Raw genomic sequence first — 22,073 nt, 5'->3', positions numbered from 1 at the left:
ATTGTTTTCAGATTGCCTTTGGAATCATTTTTACATGCTACCAAGTAAAGTCTCAAATCCAAAATATTTTTGTGTACTCATATGTTTGTTTGTTGCACTACTTTTTGTAAACTGTAGAAAATAAACTTCAGATTGCTTTGATAGATTATATCAAAAAATTTATGCAGGGGGAGGTATTCAAGCAGATCTTTTTCTCCCTCAGATTAGATATGAATTTCTTAGAAAATCTTGATTTTCTATGCATGAGACAAGGTAAAGAAGAAAATTAACACAGCTTAACACGTTCTGTTTAAATTTCAGTCCTTAATTTTATGCAGACTACCATGTAAACACAGCTAAGTATAATAAGACAGAGTATTGCTGAAGACTATTAAGGTTTTTGTGTACACGAGAAAATTAATTGGCACTAGAATAACTGTGGGGGAGCTATACCTTAACAACTCCCTGCATATATGATTCTGAAATAAAAGTGATTTTATTCTGGAGTGATTATTCCCCTTTGGAAGAAGAGTAACTATTCTGGAATAAAATCACTTTTATTCTGGAACTGAATGTCCGCACTAGGGAGTTATTCCAGAATAGTTAAATTGTACCAAAACAGCTATAATGGAAGTTATTATGGAATAGCTCTACCGGTTAATTTCCCCCGTGTAGTATAGGCCAAAGTTTGAATTGCACCAGAACGTATTATACATAATTATGTGATCGATTGCTGTAGAGTAAGAGGGGTTTTAAGAGAGAATAACTCCCATTTAAGGCCATTTCTCCTACTCCTCCTCCCCCAAAATGTAAAATCCCAGATAATTAAGTACTGCAGCTTAGAAAGCTTTGAGAAAATAAAAAAACTGAATGGGTTCCAGATCAGGACATTAAATTACTGTCGCAAGTTCTACCCAAATTAGAAGGACCGTCTGCAATTGGCACTACCTTGTTTACTGTCTCATACATCTGTCATCCATATCATGTTGTCCTCCTCTACATTCGCAGTGACAGCTGTCATAGTATTCAGGAAACAAAAACATCTTGCATCTGTTCTTGGTAAACTATGGCTGTTTCAATAGGTTTTGCTGTATGTCCTGTAAAGTGTGAAAAATCAGGAAACATCATTTGAATTTGCTTTTCTGAAGGAAGCCTTTCACTCTGTGCCTCATCTAGCTAATGAGGAAGAGAGAAGGAAAAGAGATGGATCTTATAGCATTTAAAAACAGGTACTTAGCAGTAATAAAATAGAATAAACTACGGGCTGTAGATAAGACAGATGTCAGCACAGTAGGTAGAAAATATAGTGGGGATAAGCTTGAGGGATTTTGTCAAGCCTCTACCTAAGGCTTTTGTTGCCCTTTCAGCTGTAGGAGGTGGGTATCAGGGTGAGGTCCAGGATTTGGACTTTATAAACTGACCTACACTATTAAGGCTGTGGAAAGCATTTTAAAACAAGAAGTATTCACTTGCACTCCAAGAGCTTATTCCAGTTTGAGGTGGTGTATACCAGCCCCAGCTCAAATGTGTGCCAGGTCCCCTGACTCCCCAGCTGTGTTAAATGGGCAGTACTGGGATGGGTATGGTCCCATGCTGCAGAGTTCTGGCATGGCTCTGGAAGCTACTGAGAGACACTGATTTCCGTTAGATACACTGAAAAACAGCAACTCAAAGAAAAGGTGGGTGGGGGGAGAGACTAGGAGCTTGGTGTATCTGTGCATTATCACCCTGGAGAAAAGGGCGTTGCAACAGGTTGTTCCTGGATCTGAGATCTAGGTGTTTTGGCTGGCAGTGCTGTGCAGAGGCTGGCTTACCCCCATCTGTCAAAATCTGCCCCAGTGAGTTCTACTCCCTGTCACTCCTCCTCTCTTTCCTGGAGCCAGTGTAGGGCGCTGAGGACATGAACTTCTGTTTCTCATCCCCTTCCCCAGCTCATGCTCTGACACAGAATTTCTCCTTTTTGTGCAAGATAGATAGTCTAATCCTTGCTGGTTATTTGGCATTAAGCCTTTCTTTTGCTTGCTGGCAACCCCCTTGCAGTATGTTGACGTTTTCTTGAGAAGTAATATTTGCTGGCTGTTATTATTTTTAGTGAGAATGAGCACTATAAAGGAATGAAATCTCACTTGCAAGAGAGAGACACTTATAAATATGATGAATGTTTTATTCTGGAAGTCACATTCTCATCTGCTCCCAGGTGTTTTCCAAGTAATTGGATTAATCAGATTAATCCTGCAAGACCAAGAACCTGTGACTTTCATGATGGCTTCTTTAAAATTAAGTCAACAAGAGCAATTTAGTTATCAACAAAAGGATGTATAATCTTGTTGCTGGAATGACTACTACTTTTGCCCAGGTAAGGGACTGGGAAGGCCTTCAAAGCTACAGGGAAAAAAAAAAATCAATGCAGTGGCACCCAGGTTGGGCTGGTCTGTTAATCCATGGTACTATTAAAAATAGGAAGCTAGGTGTGCCTCGTGGTCATCAGGAAACTTTTGAAAATTTAAGATCAAAGTCAAGTAAGATCTTCAGTAAGTACTGAATCGTGTTACCTGGCACTGGAATTAAAGTGGTCCAATTATTCCAAATGGGAGCTGCTGAGTGTTGAGCCCTTTGGAAATCTCACTCACCAAGTAGCCTGATAAGTGAAGAAGTCTGATCCACAGCATATATTAAATTTCACTTCAGTTTTTGTCCTCTTTATACTTGTCTCACTATGTGTACAAAATTTTGGGTGTTCATATTCCTTTCTGCATTCCTCCTCTCAGAAAGTCAGGTAAATTGCACATGGACTTTCCCAGCAGTGTTCTAACATGACATTTATCAAAAATGGATGATCTATGTTGCAACTTTAACTATTATTTCTCAGGTACTACTTCAGGGTGAATGTACCAGAGGGAACTACTGTGCAAAGCACCTGCTAGGAGGCTGGGATGGATGGGCAAGTGAAAAGACTGTACAGAATATAGGTGTGAGAGAAAAAATATTTCTAACTATGTATCCACTTCTAATTTATTATCTGGCTTTTCCAGTAACCTGATCTAAGGAATTTTTCAAAATATGTATTGACACTGAACAGGGCACAAAGATGGTATTTCATCATGAAAACATTGCATCTTCAGTTTTAAGACTTTGATACAACTTTAATACTGAATTTACAGTTTTAGTCTTACATTAAGACACTAGAAATTTAGTGTGATTACACAGTCTTCAGCTTATTAAGTGTCCTTGCTGCATATGTCTACTACTTCTGGGATGTCAGGCAGCAACAACAGGTAAGAAGGCAAACCACAGCAGTCATACATTAACTGATCACCAGATTAAAAAGGAATAGAGTAACAGGCAATACAGATCATATGAAGTAAGTGGCTTCCAGCGCATGACCTTGCTAGCCAGCCTTCCCATTGCTAGAGAAACGGAATTCCTGTAACTAATGCAGTGGCTCATCAGTCTCCACTCCATTTTGTTTGTTTTCTCAGACCCTCTTTTCTAATGCATTTTTTCCTTTTAAATTACAATATTGTTAACACTGAATAAAAATTACCTTATGAAATATTTAAATATTTAACTTACTTTAATCAAACAGTAGATATATTGCCTCTTCTTAAATGTCCTTGTCATGAAGGAATTCAAGTGAGTCACTTCTGTTTCATCTTTAGCTTCTCTCCTGAGAAACTCCAAGTCTGGGACTGCTTGTCTCTTTTTTTTTTTTTTTTTGCTACAGTGTTATTCAGGTCTTTGTTTCATATAGTCTTGCACCTCTAGTTTTACCTTCTCCCATCCACAGAAATCAAGAGGATGATGTGCCACCTTTCTGTACCGACATAGAAGGGGCAACAAAGAGTGAATGCTGTATGCGGTCTTCTGGTTTAAGCAAAACAGGGTCTATGTACACAGTATGGTGTTTCTGAAGCTACAGTCAGATCCAGAGAAATCACTCTTTCCGCACCATGGCTGATTACCTGGCACCTGCTATTAGGTTCCCTTCAACTGTGTGGTAGCACTGAAGTTAATTTGCCATTTTACACCAACCTAACATGCTGGTCCCAAATCCATGGTAACTTGGATTACCATCTTACTCCAAAAATGTACCATTGAGAAGTGATCCAACAGATTTCATAAAGTCAAAATATTCAAGACTACAGGGTCTGCTATGATCTTTCAGTATAACCCCCAGCACCAAACAGACCATACTGTTTATACTTCTCCTTGGACTATGTCTTTTCAAGGACCAAGCAACTGCCAGGAAAGCAAAACAAAATGCTACATGCTGGGCATTCTTCTCCAACTGACTTGATTACCTCTTTACCCATAAGCCACAAATCTGAGGACATTTGGTTTCTGCCCTTTACGAGCCTCTCAATTAACAAAAACAGATTTAAGAAGGACAGCACTCTTTTCAGGACAAATTTTGATAGATGCTAGAACATTAAATGTCAAACAGAAGAGAAATTTCTCATTGGGGTCATTTTCTATTATATTGTATTGCGCAGTGTGACTGCTTATCTCAGGTTGCAGAGGTTATTTGCTGCAGGGAAGGCTGAGAATGTCGTTAGTGCACTGTGCCCTGAGATAACCTGCAGCATATCATTAAACCATCTAATGGCTGTATGGCCCATTGACCTCCATCACTCATTTGCTAACAATGTTTGTTATTTACAGGCACTAGGGAAATTACTGTTGAGTTATTAGTCACTCTTCTCTTGCTGCTGCCACCACAATATTTGGTGATATCCAACAGAAAAAATTAAAAAGCCAGTTAATTGACTTTAATAACATGATCTGGTGTGCACACGAATTAATGTGGGTGTGTTTAACCAGTCCTCCCTGTCATCTGTTGCCCTCCCACCCCCAAATATTCTGGTAGACTGTTGCTGTCATTGAAATAACGTTTTCGCTTTGCAATGTCTTTCCATCCAGCTTTGGAGTCCAACAGGTGTGCTTTTCTTTTAAAAGCATGTTATGCAACAATCTGGTATGAAAATGAATCCAGTTTTGGAAGAAGCTAAATGATATCTGTGCTGAATATGTCACTTTAACCCAAGACTCTCTATTTCTGCTGGTGTGAGGTATTTGCTGCCACTCTTATTAAAACAGCATTGCCATTAATCCAGTTATTTTCAAAGGCACTTAAGGCTATTAGCCATTTAAACCTCATGGGAACTGAAAGGTATTTGGCTCTGATTTTTTTTAATTATTTTTTTATTTTTTTGGTTTTGGTGCAGAGGGGTGGAAGGCGAAGAGAGTAAAGACAGTATATTATTTATTTTTGGTTAGTTTACTTATTTTTAGGTTATGTTACTTATTTTTCAGTTTATTTAAGCTATTTTTTAGTTAAAATGTAACAAAAAAAATCATGTTGTTTTCATTAAATAGTAATCTTTGCTTGTAGTTAGAGGCCTATTCAGCAGGCTAAATTCATCTGCTTGAACTTTTCATCTGAATTGAACTTTTATTTGAGGTAAATCAAGGCTAAAGAAGAATGTGGAATACACATGAAGTAGTATTCCAGTCACGTGCTTGCTTGAAACCTCACAGAGAGGGGTATAGCTTTCACCGCCTTCAGTGAATTATGACAGAACAGAACAAGGCGTTGTGTACTGCTAGAATTAATTAGCATCACTGGCTCCATTCAAGGGTGACCAGATGTACACAGCCAAAGCAGGATGCCTATCACTGTCTGCCAGGATTTCAAAAGTGATAGGACAACAATGTGGAAATAAAGCCACATTATGTTGGTATTACAAGAAGTGCTTCGGCTTTTGGGTTTTCCTGTGCAAAAGGAGAAGTGACAAAAGCAAGGGTGCTCCTATGGCTTCAGTGGTGTTTCTGATTGAGAGAGTTTGATTCAATTACCAGAGCTACTGAAGTTTTCCTTTTTGAAGCAAGAGTAAGTACGCTGGGTTCATGAAAGTCCCACTCACTACCACTTCATCACTTCAATTTATCATCTGTAAAGTGAAGTTAATAAATAATATTGTACAGGTAACAGTGTTCAATACACTGGATTGTATGTCTGGGATACAGGTCCAGCAACAGCAAATAATCTGTCCAGCCAAGGACATTCTGGGCACCAGCTCAAAGCAGTCTATAGAGCACCATAACTTAAGGAGGTTATTAATAATACATGGTATTAAGAAACCAAGTAAAGTTTTACAAAGCTAAAGAAAGTTACATTCAAAACGTATATTGTTGCAGACTAATAATATGAAAATGATCCTACTCTAGGATACACCAAGAGCTGGGAAAAGCTTAGCATGAAGATGCACAACTTAACACACCTTAATGATATATCATGCATCAGCTGACCTACAGGAGCTGACTATAGCAGCATCCTTTACCACCAGCAAATGCTATCCAGAATGCATTAATCTAAACCACAGTGCAATTGCTAAGCTGTAGTAACTTCACTTTATTTTGTTTCACAGACCTTTAAACTTCTCACTAGGTTTCATTAAAGCCAGCATGGATGGCTTCAAAACTCCTGATCCTCAAGGCAGGGAATTCAGTGGAGAGAATATCATTTAACTTCATTACATTCCAGAGTTGGAATCATGGAATCATTCAGGTTGAAAAAGACCTTCAGGATTATCTGGTCCAACAATCACCCCACTAACAATGTCACCCACTAAACCATGATCCTAAGCAGTATGATGTAGAGAGCCATGCCACCACCCCTTCTTATATGCCTGTCCCTTCTGAAGAGCTTGTAGCCATCCATTGCAGCACTTGAGTCAGTGTGGTCCCACCACATTTCAGTAATGGCAACTAGGTCACAGTTTGCCTGCTGCACAATGGCTTCCAGCTCCTCCTGTTTGTTGCCCATGCTGCGTGCATTGGTGTAGATGCACTTGAGCCTGGGGGAGCAGTCCCAGGGTTGAGGGTGAGGGCAATGGTGCGACTCCTCTCTATCTAAAGTCTTATTTCCCCCCGTCCCTCTTCATACCTAGTTTAAAGTCCTCTCAATGAGCCCTGTCAGTTCCTGGGCTGGGGTACATTTCCCTCCTTGGTACAGGTGGGACCCATCAGCAGCCATCAGGTCAGGAGCCAAGTAAACCTCCCCATGATCAAAAAAAAAAAACAAAATTCCTGTGAAAACACCAGTCTCTCAGCCATGTATTGATCAGCTGGGCTTTCCACGTCCATTCAGTTATCCCTCCCCACCACTGAAGGGATAGAGGAAAACACCACCTGCACACACACTGTCTAGTAACTGCCCCAGTCCCCTGAAGTCCCTTGTGGTAGTCTTCAGGGTTCTCTCAGTTGTTTCATTTCTGCCAGCCCAAATTATCACTAAGGGGTAATAATCAGACAGACAAACAAGGCCAGGATGTTTCCTGGTGTTGTCACTGACCTGGGCCCCAGGGAGGCAGCAGACTTTCCTATGGGTAGGGTCTGGATGACATACGGGGCCCTCTGTTCCCCTCAGAAGGCAGTCACCTATGACCATTACCCTTCTTTCCTTCTTGGTGGAGGAACTCTTGAGGTGTGGAGTCGACTTCCTTGCCCCAGACAGCCTCCTGGGTGGACTTTTCCCCACATCCTCACCACCCTGTCCCTTGAGCTCCATGGCCTCAAACCTACTGCAAAAGGGCACCTGGGGAGGCGAGGCAGGTAGGGAGGGGGCTCACCTGCAATGCCGAGCCGGGACCTGTTTCCATTCCTCTCCACCTCCCAGGTCCAATCCCTCTGACTGACAGCAACAGGGCAGGGGGCTCACCACTATTTCGGGTGTGTGTCCCCGGTGCCTTTCTCTCAGGCACGGCAGGGAGTGACTCCGCCAGGCCTAATTCCTGCTCACGCTCCCTGATAAGGGACCCTAAAAAACACTAACATCACCAGTTTCTTCCAACAAAAAAGTGCTCCCAACGGAAGCCTTTGGGTACATCTCAACTCCCTTCAGGAGTCTTTATGCAACCCCACACACAATAGAACTCTGCACCTTCTCTCTTTTCAAACTGGAACTGCCCTTCATGGTGCATGCTCACGGTGTACCTGACAGACCCCCACACACACCCTCTCTCTGCCTGACTGCGACCAATCCTGAAAGGTCCCATCCGCTGCAACGACTTAAAAGCACATATCCTTGCCCTATGTGTCCATTCACAACCCCAACACAAACATAGCATTTGCCCCCTTGGGAATGCTGGGAGGCAGACTCCATCCTCAACAAGGAACACAAAGAACAGGCAGGACATTGTTTCAGGCACAAGGCTCCTCTTCACCTGCAGAAACAAATCACCATCAGGCACCAGCACACCAGCCAAACTTCTTCCAATGTAACACCCTCCTCAGAAGCAAAACAGTAGTCAACTGACCTGCTCTGCTACTTAAGTCAGATAGACCACTGGTAGACAACTCTCTGCCTCCCCCACTAACCACCCCCCACCACACACAGTATTTGCCCCTTGACTTGATTCTCAGGGGTCAGAATCCATCCTCAGCGTGGACCCATGGAGGCCTACTAGGATGTTGACAGTTTTTTCTTCATCCCCTGTAAAGAGGAGTCACCCAGAGGTGGATCGATAGACTACCAAACCGAAAACCACACCCATTTTCCAACTTCTCTCCACTCACCTTCCCGATCGAGGTTTAATGCTTCCATTCGCCATGCCAAGCCAAGGTCACAGTGGTTAGATCAAGGAGAAAGAACAGTAAACATGACAATCCACAAAACAGTCTATACCCACTCCTCTTCTTTCCTCCCCTACTCCAACAACCAAGCCCCAGACCCATGTCCCCCAACCCAGTACCACCGCTTCGCTCACCTAACATCCCAAAGAGATGCATCACACTCCCTGCTCCTCTTGCACTTTGAGGCTTCTCCAGTATTTCAGGAACTGGAACCATTGATGTCTGGCGTGACACAGGACTGTGGCAGGAGATGCACACTGCTGTCGCAAGGTGCTTACCAAGCCTGCCCACCAGGCAAAACAGACTAACAAAACCAACCGACCAACTCATGGCCCACAGTGCCATCCACTCACCCTCGTGCCTCATTCAAGCTTCCAGCTTAGTCTGTGCCTATGACCTAGGCCACAAGAAACAAAAAGAGACGGTCGGGACACACAAACAGTACAGCTCCTTGCACAGGACTCAAGCACAGAGACCAGAGCCAGAAAAAAAAAAAAAAACTCAGGTCCACAAATGCCAACAGACCATGAATGCACAGCAGCCCCATCAGGGGTAATCATGGACTTACCCTTTACAGCTAAAAAAGGTGACCCTGCTCAGTCTCTTGGTAATACTGCACCTATGTGGTCAAGCCCCTTGTGGTGCATACTAAGACTCTTTGTGAATCCTCTGGAGTGTTACACAAATGGCTTGATATATCTAGAGATTAAAATATAACCCAAAAACAGAAGCATACCCCACCGTGTCCCAAAAACAAGTTGGCCAGCAACTTCTGCTAAACATCCCTCTATTAAGTGAATTCCAAATGCTTAAAATCTAGACAGCTACAAGGTCTAAAGACTCTACAGCCAGCAAAACAGCAGGAAAAAGCTCCAAAAATATAGCAAACTGCCCCTAACCCTGAAAAAGGCTACACCTTACGTGCCTACTGCTGCTGTTTTCAGATACATTCTGGCACAGGGAACTTGGACAATATATTCTTTTCCCCTAAACCCTACTCCCTCACTTTACCACCTAGGTTGTAACTGATAATATTTGACGTACAGATTAAGACATAAGGGCACGTTCACAGTAAGCCCTGTAATTCTGCAAAAATCAGAAGAGACCTAGAACCACAAAGCAAACACACAAAGTAACGTTGTCATCCTATCTGTAAATGTGCTATAAGAATTACTCACCTGAAGAAGAGCTGCATGCAATAAAGGCATCTACTACTATATAGATTGCTTTACTCTAAAAGATCCTACTAGTTGTTACCTCAAAAAGATGTGCTTACCTCTCTCAACTTGGAAACACCTCAGTCCATAGGCTCTGACCCACCTAAAGAACCCTGCAACAGACTGAAGGAAAAACAAAGCACTTACCCCAAAGAGCAGCTCAGACAGAAAGAGCTTTCTGATAGGATGCCTGTGGCTCATATACCATCAGGCCCCACCTGACACACACCCCAATCACCTGGGAAAGGAGAGGGGTGAAGCACAAGAAGGGAGAAAGACAGCAGGAGGAGCAGCAGCTCTGTGTGTTTACTTATTTATTTATTTATTTATTATTATTGCTATTATTATTATTATTTTATCTGGCTTAGCTCAACAGTGTGCAGAGTGCAGACAAGAGAACTGGGCTGTTTCTAGAAGCAACAATTCCCGGGCTTTTGCTTCAGCTTTGAATATTAAAAGGAGAATATGACCAAGCAAGTAACTGAAACTATTTCAGCTGAAATTAGCTCAAACCTTTCTTTACATAGGCAGAAATAATCTAGAAGCATAACAGATTACACGCCAAAAAAAATCAATTCAGGGTAGTAACATGACTCGCAGGAGAAATCAGGCACTTGAGTAAGCTATCTGAAAACCAAAAGGCTATGCTGATGGGTCAAAACATACTACAGGACACTGAAATCTGGCCTTATGCTGCACTGACTTATAAACTACCCCCACACTCACCAAGGCACAACCCCAACTCAAACACAGACACAGCATTTCAGCTCGAGCTTGGCTTTGGGGACTGCTGGAAAGCAGGCTTCATCCTCAACGAGGCATGCTCAGGCTACACGGGATGGGGCTTCAGGCACCTCTTCACCTACAGAATATGACTGCCATAAGGAACTGCAATTCCAGACAACCTTTTTCCTCTACAACACCCTTCTCAGGAACCGTGCAGCATTCAAGTGACCTGCCTTGCTCCTATTCTAAATTCCCACCTTGCCTGTGGCACCTGCTAAACAAAAGAGAAAGCAACCACAGCAGCAAAAGCCACAGCACTCCAAGGACAGTTACTCTCATCCGCTCCTTTACCTCAGCCGCTCACTTGACCCCAAGACAGATGCTTCCATTGGGAGCACTTTTTGATGGGAGAAATTGGCCTCCTGTGGTTCTCCGTTGTACTCTAGATCCTCTGCAGGTCTACCAGGGCTACCCAGTGCCCTCTAGCTCCCCTGGAAAGCCTCCCAGTGACACCCTGTGTCCTCTTGGATGCCCTAGAGGTCTCCCAGGGCACGCTAGGGTTCCCTACAAGCCTCCTCTTGCAACCTAGAGGCAAAATTAGGACTCTTCCAGGAATCTAATGGCCTCTGGAAGCCTCGCAGGGCTCTCTAGTGCACTCTTGGGCACACTGCAGGCCTCCTGTGGTCCTCTGCTGCACTCTAGATCCTCCGCAGGTCCATCAGGGCCACCCAGTGCCCTCTAGCTGCCCCAGAAAGTCTCCCAGTGACACCCATTGTCCTCTAAGATGCCCTAGAGGCCTCCCAGGGCACTCTAGGATGCCCTACGAGCCTGCTATTGAACACTAGAAGCAAAATAAGGACACTTCCTGGAATCTAGTGGCCTCTGGAGGCCTCGCAGGGCTCTCTAGTGCTCTCTCGGGCACACTGGAGGCCTCCTGTGGCTGAACAAGTATGGAGGAGTTGTGTAGTATGTCATAAGGTAAATAAGAAAATTATCTGCTTTCGCTCCCCAAACCTTGGTGCTGCTGGAACAAAGGTCAGTGTGAGAACTGGTCCTGAGCACATCCATGGGGGGAGCTGGAGGGCGGGGGTGTGTGTGTGTGTGTGACCATGGGAACGGCCATTGCCTCAGTGCAACAGTGACAGAACCACGGCCAAGAATTGGGTCCCTGGGGGAGCATCGTGGGGACGATCCTGTCCGTCCCTGTCCAACCTCATCCCCTCCCCAGCCATAATGACGTTGGTGGCGGGTGGCGAGCTCTACGATATTGTGGACATGGTGGGTAAGGGGACCTTCGGGGAGGTGGTCAGGAGCTGTCGGAGGAGCACGGGAGAGATGGTTGCCATTAAGATCTTGAGGAATGAAGGCAACCAAGGCCAGAGCACCTGGAACGAGGTGAAGCTGCTGCGGGCGCTGCAGGCGGTGGACACGGAGGCAGTGCACATCGTCCGCTTCCTCGAGTCATTCCAGGACAGTGCCTGCACCTACCTGGTCTTTGAGCTGCTGGAACAAAGCCTCTTTGAATTCCAGAAGAAGAACAACTTCTCGCCGCTGCCCGTGCGGCACATCCGCACCATCGTGGCGCAGGTGCTGGTGGCATTGGCCAAACTGAAGGAGCTCGCCATCATCCACGCTGACCTGAAGCCAGAGAACATCATGCTGGTGGACCACACACGTCACCCTTTCCGCGTGAAGCTGGTGGACTTTGGCTCAGCCTGCATCTTCAGCGAGGTGTGCTTCATCAAGGAGCCCTACATCCAGACCCGTTTCTACCGGGCGCCTGAAATCCTGCTGGGGCTGCCCTTCTGCGAGAAGATGGACATGTGGTCCTTGGGCTGTGTGGTGGCCGAGCTCCACCTGGGCAGGCCGCTCTATCCAGGCAGAAATGAGGACGAGCAGGTCCGCTACATCTGCAAGACGCAGGGTTTGCCTCCAGGGAGGCTGCTGTGCACTGCCCGCAAAGCTCAGCGCTTCTTCCGGCGGGCGCCGGATCTGGCTGGAGCTTGGCAGCTGAAGCCGGAGGTGACGGTGGTTGGGGCAAAGGTGACGGTGGGGCAGAGGAGATACATCCTCTCCTCGCTGGAGCAGATGGTGGCAGTCAACATGCAGCCGCTGCTTGGCGCCGGGCAGGAGGCACTGGCCGAACGCTGCGACCTGCATGGGATGGTGGAGCTGGTGCAGAGGATGCTCACCTGGGACTCACACGAGAGGATCGCGCCCAGCACTGCCCTCAAGCACCCGTTCATCTCCATGCGGCAGCTTGAGTCCAGCTTCCAGGCCACCCAGTACTACCAGCTGTGCCAGCAGGCCACCCAGGCGTCCCGCGAGGATGCTGCTGGTGCCGCTGCCCCTCCGACTGTGGAAGAAGGCATCACATTCCCACCAGAGAAGCATGGCCGTTGCAGTGTGCAGAGAGCCACCACCCAGATGGACAACCTCAGCCTAGGCGAGGAGAGCCAGCACGGCGCCTGCCACCCCATCCCCTGCCACTATGGGAGCTGGCACCAGGCAGTGCAGCACCCACAGCGCCCCAAGATGAACACGGTTTCAGGTAACCTGATTGTGTTGGGGCCACGGTCCCTTCCTGGTGGCGTGGCCAGGTGGCAGCTAGGAGCAGAGCATGCACGGGGGAATGTCCGCCTCGCCCCATGCCAAGGTACCACTGTGGGTCAGGGGGCTGGCACAGAGTCCAGGGTGCTTGGGGTCCCCCGGGGGTTTCAGGTGCCTGGGTGATCCAGGTGCCTGGTGCTCCATGTCCCCTGGTGCTCCATGTCCCCCAGTGCTCCATGTCATAGGTGCTGCAGGTCCCTGACGCTCCCTGAATCCCATATCATGACTGTTGTGGGTTCCTCAGGGCCCCAGGTTCTCCATGTCCCCATCAGCCCCACATCATGGGTACTGGGGTCCCTGCCATTCCATGTCCCCATCAGCCCCATGTCCCCATCAGCTCCACATCATGCATTTTGGGGTCCCTGCCATTGCATGTCCCCATGTGCTCCCCACATCATGGATTCTCCCTGTCCCTGGGTCCCCAGCTCCACACAGAGACCCACACCACGGGCTGTGACACGTCCCCCAGGCCCCCCACACCGTGCTGCTCACCCCCTGGTGCTTTTCTCACCTGCAGCGAGCCCTGATGAGGCGGCACAGCCCTGACACCCCCTATCCCATCACCGGCCCTGAGCATGGCTCATCGGACCAGGACTCACAGCTCCTCCAGGCCCCCCACAACCTGCAGTGCCACTGAGCTGCCAGCGAGAGACAAGAGACCCTGCGCCCGCCTCTGAGCATCCCGGACCTTCCTATTCCTCACCTCCACACAACCCCTCTGCTCCGCTCAGCACCGGGTGCTGCTGGGGGGAGTGGGCGTACCACCCTTGTGGGCACTGGCCATTGCAGTGCTCCCCAATAAAGCGTTTGCTGTTGAATGAGTGTTTTGAGTCTCCTTGATGGATACAAGATGGATTTGGGACCGCAGGGTGTCCCAGGATCGCGGGGTGTCCCGGGACCGATGCTCGCTTACACCACACAGGGTGGCACAAAGGATGCAGGTGCTACCCAGAGGTATGGCACCCACCTTTAATTTCAACACAAAGTCTACAAAAAGTGCTCTGTACCCCCCAGAACACCCAAAGCATAGTGCTGGGATCGGCTGGGGTCTGCTCCACCTCACCTCACAGCAGGAGCTGCACAGCTGCTCCCAGTGCCCCGCATCGCCGATGTCCACGCTGTACAGAGAGCACCAGTCCCACTTGAACACTGCCCACAGCTGTCCCTGCACAGTGTGTCCCCCCTGGTGTGACACCCCACCCCCCACCCACCCCCGGTGTGTCCCCCCCCCATATGTCCCCCCCAGTTCTATCTCGAAATAATTGTTGCATTTGCACCCAGATGCCTAGAAAGGCTGAAAAGGCCTTGTCCCTGATTGCTATTTCCAGCAGCAACTGTGTCTGGATTCTCTAGATTTCTAAGGACAACAGATCATACTCAGTCACAGGCAGGAATAGATTTTGAAGTTGAGCTTCCTAAATGTATTGGGTTTACGTGGCAAGGTTTTGGTAGCAAGGGGCCCACAGGGGTGCCTTCTGTGAGAAGAATCTAGAAGCTGCCCCATGTTAGGTAAGGACCCCACTGCTGACCAGAGCCAAGCCAATAAGTGATGTTGTTTTGCGCCTCTGTGAGAGCATATTTAAGACAGGGAAAAAAATGCTGCGCCACACAGCAGCTGGGAGAGTGAGATGAGGAACAGCCTTGCAGGCGCCAAGGTCAGTGAAGAAGGAGGGGGAGAGATGCTCCAGGTGCCAGAGCAGAAGTCCCCTGCGGCCTGTGGTGAGGACCATGGTGAAGCAGGCTGTCCCCCTGCAGCCCATGGAGTACCACGATGGAGCGGGGTTCCACGCTGCAGCCCATGGAGGAGACCACGGTGGAGCAGGTGGACCTGCATCAACAGAGGCTGTGGCCTGTGGAAGACCCCTGCCGGAGCAGATTCCGGGCCGGACCTGTAGCCTGTGGAGAGGAGACCATGCAGGAGCAGGTGACCTGGCAGGAGCTGCTGCCCGTGGGGGATCCAGGTTGGAGCAGTTTGCTCCTGAGGGATGGACCCCGTGGTACAGACCCATATCTGGAGCAGTCCTTGAAGAGTTGCTGCCTGAGGGAAGCCCACGCTGGATCAGTTCAGCAAGGACTGCATCCCGTGGGAGGGACCCCACAGCACAGGGAACAAGAGTGACCGAGAAGGAGCAGCGGAGAAGAAGCGCTATAGACTGACCATAACCCCCATTCCCCCGTTCCCTTGTGCCACTCGGGGGGAGGAGGTGGAAGAGGGTGGATGGGGGGGAAGGTGCTTTTGTTTTTTTTTCCTTCGTTTCTCACTTCTCTAGCTTGTTAGTAATACGCAATAAATCTTACTATCTCCCTATGCTGAGTCTGTTTTGCCCGTCACGATAATTACTGCGCGATCTCCCTGTCCTTATCTCAACCCATGAGCCCTTTTCATCATATTTTCTCCCCATTCCTCTTTGAGGAGGGGGAATGAGAGAGCGGTTGTGGTGGAGCTCTACGATATTGTGGACATGGTGGGTAAGGGGATCTTCGGGGAGGTGGCCAGGAGCTGTTGGAGGAACACAGGAGAGATGGTTGCCATTAAGATCTTGAGGAATGAAGGCAACCGAGGCCAGAGCACCTGGAACGAGGTGAAGCTGCTGCAGGCGCTGCAGGCGGTGGACACGGAGGCAGTGCACATCGTCCGCTTCCTCGAGTCATTCCAGGACAGTGCCTGCACCTACCTGGTCTTCGAGCTGCTGGAACAAAAACCTCTTCAAATTCCAGAAGAAGAACAACTTCTCGCCGCTGCCCGTGCGGCACATCCGCACCATCATGGCGCAGATGCTGGTGGCGTTGGCCAAACTGAAGGAGCTCGCCATCATCCACGCTGACCTGAAGCCAGAGAACATCATGCTGGTGGACCACACACGTCACCCTTTCCGCGTGAAGCTGGTGGACTTTGGCTCAGCCTGCATCTTCAGCAAGGTGTGCTTCATCAAGGAGCCCTACATCCAGACCCGTTTCTACCGGGCGCCCGAAATCCTGCTGGGGCTGCCCTTCTGCGAGAAGATGGACATGTGGTCCTTGGGCTCAAACCTTTCTTTACATAGGCAAAAATAATCTAGGATCATAACAGATTACACGCCAGAAAAAAAAAAAAAATCAATTCAGGGTAGTAACATGACTCGCAGGAGAAATCAGGCACTTGAGTGGGCTATCTGAAAACCAAAAGGCTATGCTGATGGGTCACAACATACTACAGGACACTGAAACCTGGCCTTCTGCTGCACTGGCTTAAAAACTACCCCCACACTCGCCAAGGCACAACCCCAACTCAAACACAGACACAGCATTTCAGTTCAAGTGTTAACCCTAACCCTAACCCTAATTAGAACCCTAAAAAAAACTCCTTAATCTCTCCACCTTCTCCTTGAGCTCTGCCACCAGGCTCCTCCACCTGCTTTCACCTCACGCAGGCAGTATCTCTGTCAGCCTCCATTGGTAGCAGCTGGCTCAGGCACTCCCTGCAGCCAGAGGCCTGAACTGCTGCATCTTTGGGCAGGCACCCGGTCTGTGTCACCACAGTCTTTTTGGTGAGTGCTTAATTGAGTGTTTGCCAGCTGGTGGTGACCATGGCTGGGGTTGCTGTCTGTACGGCCTGGCTGTGTAGGCCCGGGCAGAGGGTGCTGCCGGCCCCGCCCGCGCCTCCTCAGCCACCCTCACGAGGGCTGCCAGGCCATGGCAGCTCCCTCGGTTGCCTTGAGGGGCCTCGGGGCAGGAAAAAAGCCCTAAAAAAACTAAAAAAAGCCCTGCCCGCCACCATCCCCCACTCCGCTGCCGAACGTGTCTGCCCCGGAAAACCCTCATATCCAGATTGCCAAACTCTTGAGGAAATACTGACCCAACAGAAATTGTTGCCACCCTATCTATCCAGCAAGTAAAGCATCCGTTCTTTAGGTCAGTAAATATTCCAACAATCAGTCCGGCCTGTTTCTGACTGCAAGCCTCAGAAGAGGACACACGCTGCATTAAACTTGTAACTTCTGTAAGCATCATCAGGTCTTTCAGGGCTCACAAGATTGTTATGAAGATTTCAAATGACACAGATATCATGGCCCCTGCCAAATCATTTCAATGGTTAACTGCCTTTCCTGTATAAATCAAGGGTTCCTTTCAATCTGAGATATAGTCCTGCTTCAGTTATCAGATACTGGAGTTTATTATGGCTCCTACTGACCTGTTAATAAGCCAGCTCTTCAGGTCTCTTTATGCTTTTAGGTGTGAAACTGTAAAATCTCATTTTGTATGAGAAACACCGTCTGCTTTCTCTGTTATCTTTCACTTCTGTGGTCAATGAAATTTTGAGAGTTGACATATAATTAACATGAAGAATAATGGCGTAAATGACTCTCATCCAAGGAGAAGCCCAGTGAGGAACTGAGATGGTAACAGCACAGAGAAACCCCAACCCTACCCTGAAAGGGAACAGTTCTCTAGCACAAGAACTTCCTTGTAAACAGCTGTTGGTGTAGCATTTTAAAAATGTAACAGAAAAAAAAAAAAAAAAGTTGTAAGGGGCAGTCAGTCTCCTGGCAAGAAAGGAGAGGCATGCTTTTGTTGCAAGTGGATCTGACTTAGCTAGTGAATGAGATAGGTGGTGAACTACTTGTGAAAGAGAGCTTGTGTGATACAAAGAAAAAAAAAGCAAAAAAAAAGTCAAAATGAAGGATACTATGTTCCTTCAAAAATCCTCACCTACCTTCAAAGGATGACCAGGCATGGTGAAGAACATGAGTTAGAGAAATGCAACAGGACTGTATATATCGTTTTTCTGACAGATTTCAGAGTAATTGTATAGAATCACTTATGTTGGCTATGTGTCTATATGCTATTAATTACCAGATGTACTCGGAGGCTCAATTCATAAATCTGGAGAAACTGCAATATTTGGGAGATGAGAAAAAGCGTGCTTAAATTACTAGACAATCTGGGAGCAATAGTCCTAGGGTTGTGGGACAGCATCACAATATAAGCTTGTGTCTGGCAGGAAACAATGTGGTGGAGGAATTGTAAAGAATGTGGAATTAAAAAATGGGATTGTACTGTTCTGAAGTTAAAGTAATTTATGGAACTGGCTTCCTGGGATTTGAACACATCAGCCTGGCAAGCTTTCAGGTAGGGAAAGCTCACCTAAAGCTATGTGAAAGATACCTTTTCTTTTATAATTACTTGCAGACTGTGACAAAGCTATTTCTTGCCCTTCTCTCAGCTCAAATAAGGAGGAAAAGAAGTCTAAGGCTGACCAGTCAGAAGCCCAGCAAGGGGTGCAAATCTGAGACAAAATAATGTGAGAACAAAAGATCATAGAATCATAGAATCATAGAATATCCCGAGTTGGAAGGGACCCATAAGGATCATCAAGTCCAACTCCTGGCACCGCACAGGTCTCCCAAAAGTTTAGACCATGTGACTAAGTGCACAGTCCAATCGCTTCTTAAATTCAGACAGGCTTGGTGCAGTGACTACTTCCCTGGGGAGCCTGTTCCAGCGTGCAACCACCCTCTCGGTGAAGAACCTCTTCCTGATGTCCAGCCTAAACTTCCCCTGCCTCAGCTTAACACCGTTCCCGCGGGTCCTATCACTGGTGTTTACGGAGAATAGGTCACCTGCCTCTCCACTCCCCCTCGCGAGGAAGTTGTAGATCGTCTTTTGGCTGGGACTTTATCTCTTTTGTATGCAAGCCTCTTTGGATTCTATCATTAAAAGCACAACAGTCTGTTCTTCAATGGTGCTTACATGTAGTAATCGGTGCAGTGCTGGTGTTAAATATGCTGGATACTACACTTCGCTTTTTGGTATCCTTCAGTACTTTACTGCTTCCTTGGCAGTCTACAGAGGTGATAATTGTGTGTGGATTGGGTTTTTTGAAGGTTTTATTTTTAAAAAACTTGGTAGCTATTGTGTATTTCTGTCACAGCTCTTATTATGTTCCAGTGATGGTTTGACAACTTTTATTTTCAAATTGACAGTTCCGATAATGATGTACCACTCAGGAAATCCGTAAATCTTCTGGTAGATAAATCCACTGTATATTTTTGTTTAATGTATTTGACAGCATTATAATGGATTTAAAATTACATTTATTGTGTGTGTTACTGTGTGACAAGGGATGGATTTCAACCATTCATTTCCCAGGAAACACAGCATTATTACTTGATGCAGAAATACTGCTTTTACATATAGGCTACTTATCACAATTTATACTTGCCCTCTGACAGTGATTCACATAAACCTTGCATGCTCTGTGGCCAAACCGGGAAAGCTCAGCAAGCACTGAGTATTATCAGACTCTCATGCTGCAAGGGAAAATGTAGGGATTATGATTATATTAAAGCTACTGATCCTGTTTCATGCTGTACTACCATAATGTTGCCAGATCTAAGAGCACCTCTCAACTCTGCCCAACATGGAGCCTTTCTTTCTGACCATGTGTGTTCTTCACATGCATCTGACTGCAGCAGAGGATCAGGGAAAAGGGAGCAGCAGGGCAGGACACCTAGCATCTCTCTGCTCTTGCACACATCCAGGAAAGATATTTGATGAGTCCTAATAATTCAGATTTGTTATTCAAAACTGTTTTTGCATGTGAAAGTATACTTCATCCTCTCCTGCTTGAGTAGATTTAACAAACAAGCCAATTTCACAGGCTTATACCATGGGAAAGGCCATGATATCATTACCAATTTAAAAATTATGCAAGAGTTCTTTCCATCAAATTCCCTTTCAGATCTCTTACAAATAATTCTCCATCTTTATGTAACACCTTTCTTTGTACTGGAAGACTTTTAGTGAGATACCTTCTGTGAGAGGGCTTTCAGTACGCTGGGGGTACAGGGACCCTAGCCCACAGGACTTTTGATTAGCTTTCATGAGTTAAGTATGAATCATCAATTAAAGTTCCATTTTTGTGTGTCATTACAACAGATTTGCTTCAACCCACACTTACCTATTCCTGGCAAAGCTCTTCTTAACAGCAGCTTACTGCTTTTCTAGATGCCCACTAAACTGTACTATCATCAGTGAGATTTACAGTTCTTGAACAGACTCTCTTATCAAATGAACACCCTTAACTTTGTTAACACAATGAATGTATTTGCCTCACACAGCTTGTTCATAAACTATGTCCTTCATACTGCTGGCTTGTCAGTTAATTAGCCAGCACAGGCATCAGATGGACTTTCATGCTCTTTCCCATCTTATCCTTCCTTATCCACTGTACCTCAGAGAAGGGCTGCCTGTGTAAAACTATAGATCCTATTAGCATGTGTGGTGACATGCTAAATTGAGTGCACAGCTTCCTCTCTCTTCTCTACCTGTGGTTCCCCCATGGCTCATATCAGGCTTGTGGCTACCAAGGATAGAACATTCCCTCTAGATTCCTGCCACTTTTGCTCTCTACAAGCAAGCAAACAAAGAAACACAAAACGTCACCACCACCAAAAATTCATTCCTAAGTGTTCCAGAAAGGGAAGGGGAAATGGCAACATTTCAATTCAATCAGAATATTTTATTTTGGCTTTGATGCTTTTCCCCAATGATTTAGACCTGTCTTTCCTTAGTTTTCCTTTATTTAGTATGTGGGTGAGAGGGCAAGAACACAGAGAAAATTGATTTTCCCCTTTTTTCTTTTTCTATTCCCTCCGGTGAAACTTGGAGAACAGTTTTTGTTTTGTTCCATTAAAAAAAAAAAATCAGCAAGTGGCAAGAAAACCCCTTCCTTTCACTTTCCAGTTTGAGAAAATGAGGTGTTGGCCTGTTTTTACTCTAGTGAGATAACGTGTTGTTACTGCACTTTAAAAAAAAAAAAGTGCATTAAAAAAAAAAAGAGTGACTTCTTCTCTAGTAAAGTATTCTCTGATGCATGCATTACACCAGTATATTGATAATGGAATCATTTTCTTTCTTACCAGCAGTAGCAATAACTGCAAACTTTGCTACAGAATCGTAGAATCATTTAAGTTCAAAAAGACCTCTCAGATCATCAGGTCCAACCATTAACCTAACACAGCCGTCTAATCCTAAACCATGTCCCTAAGCACCACATTTACACATCTTTTGAATATCTCCAGGGATGTTGACTCAACAACTTCCTGGGCAGCCTGTTTCAATATTTCACAACTCTTCCAGTGAAGAAATTTTTCCTAATACCCAGTCTACCCCCTTCCCTTCCCTCCCCCCTTTCCTGGTGCAACTTGAAGCCATTTCCTCTTATCCTATCACTTGTTGCCTGGGAGAAGAGACTGACCCTCACCCTGCTGCAACCTCCTTTGAGGTAGTTGTAGAGATTGATAAGGTCTCCCCTGAGCCACCTTTACTTGAGGCTAAATAACTCCAATTCCCTCAACCACTTCTCATAAGACTTGTTCTCTAGACCCTTCATCAGCTTTGTTGTCTTTCTTTGGACATGGACCTTGATGTCCTTCCTGTAGTGAGGGGCCCAAAACTGAACACAGTATTTGAGGTGTGACCTCATGAGAGCCAAGGAGTACAAAGCCTAGTCTTGCTGACCACTCTATTTCTGGTAAAAGCCAAGGTTGGCCTTCTTGGCCACCTGAGCACACTGCTGGCTCATGTTCAGCTGGCTATCAACCAATATCCCCAGGTCCTTTCCCATTAGGCAGCTTTCCACTCACTCTTCCCCCAGCCTGTAGCACTGCATGGGGTTGTTGTGCCCCAACTGCAGGACGTTACTTGGCCTTGTTGAAGTTCATACAGCTGGCCTCAGCCCATCAGTCCAGCCTATCCACATCCCTCTGATCTACTGTCAAGCAGATCAACACTCCTACCTAATTTGTTGTTGTCTGCAAGCTTATTGAGGATGAAGTCAGTTTCCTGGTCCAGATCACTGATAAAGATACTAAAGGGAACTGGGCTAAACAAGCCATCCCAATGTCATACCTGGACTGCAGTTTT

At 46.4% G+C, this 22,073-nt stretch overlaps 1 protein-coding gene across 1 annotated transcript; it reads left to right on the top strand.

The window, feature by feature from the left end:
- Positions 1-11,789: 11,789 nt before the first annotated feature.
- HIPK4 (homeodomain interacting protein kinase 4) lies at positions 11,790-13,289 on the top strand. The gene has a single exon (XM_035542224.2). The coding sequence runs from the start codon at positions 11,790-11,792 to the stop codon at positions 13,287-13,289; it is 1,500 nt and encodes a 499-aa protein (XP_035398117.2).
- Positions 13,290-22,073: the final 8,784 nt, after the last annotated feature.

Source organism: Cygnus atratus, chromosome 4, assembly GCF_013377495.2.
Source record: "Cygnus atratus isolate AKBS03 ecotype Queensland, Australia chromosome 4, CAtr_DNAZoo_HiC_assembly, whole genome shotgun sequence".
NCBI classification, from domain to species: Eukaryota; Metazoa; Chordata; class Aves; order Anseriformes; family Anatidae; genus Cygnus; species Cygnus atratus.
The sequence above is the reverse complement of the archived record's forward strand: the minus strand, read 5'-3'. Positions and strand labels throughout refer to the sequence as shown.

What these genes read in the sequence shown, in the direction of transcription:
- HIPK4 (XM_035542224.2), top strand. Translation starts at nt 11,790, where the DNA reads ATGACGTTGGTGGCGGGTGGCGAGCTCTACGATATTGTGGACATGGTG.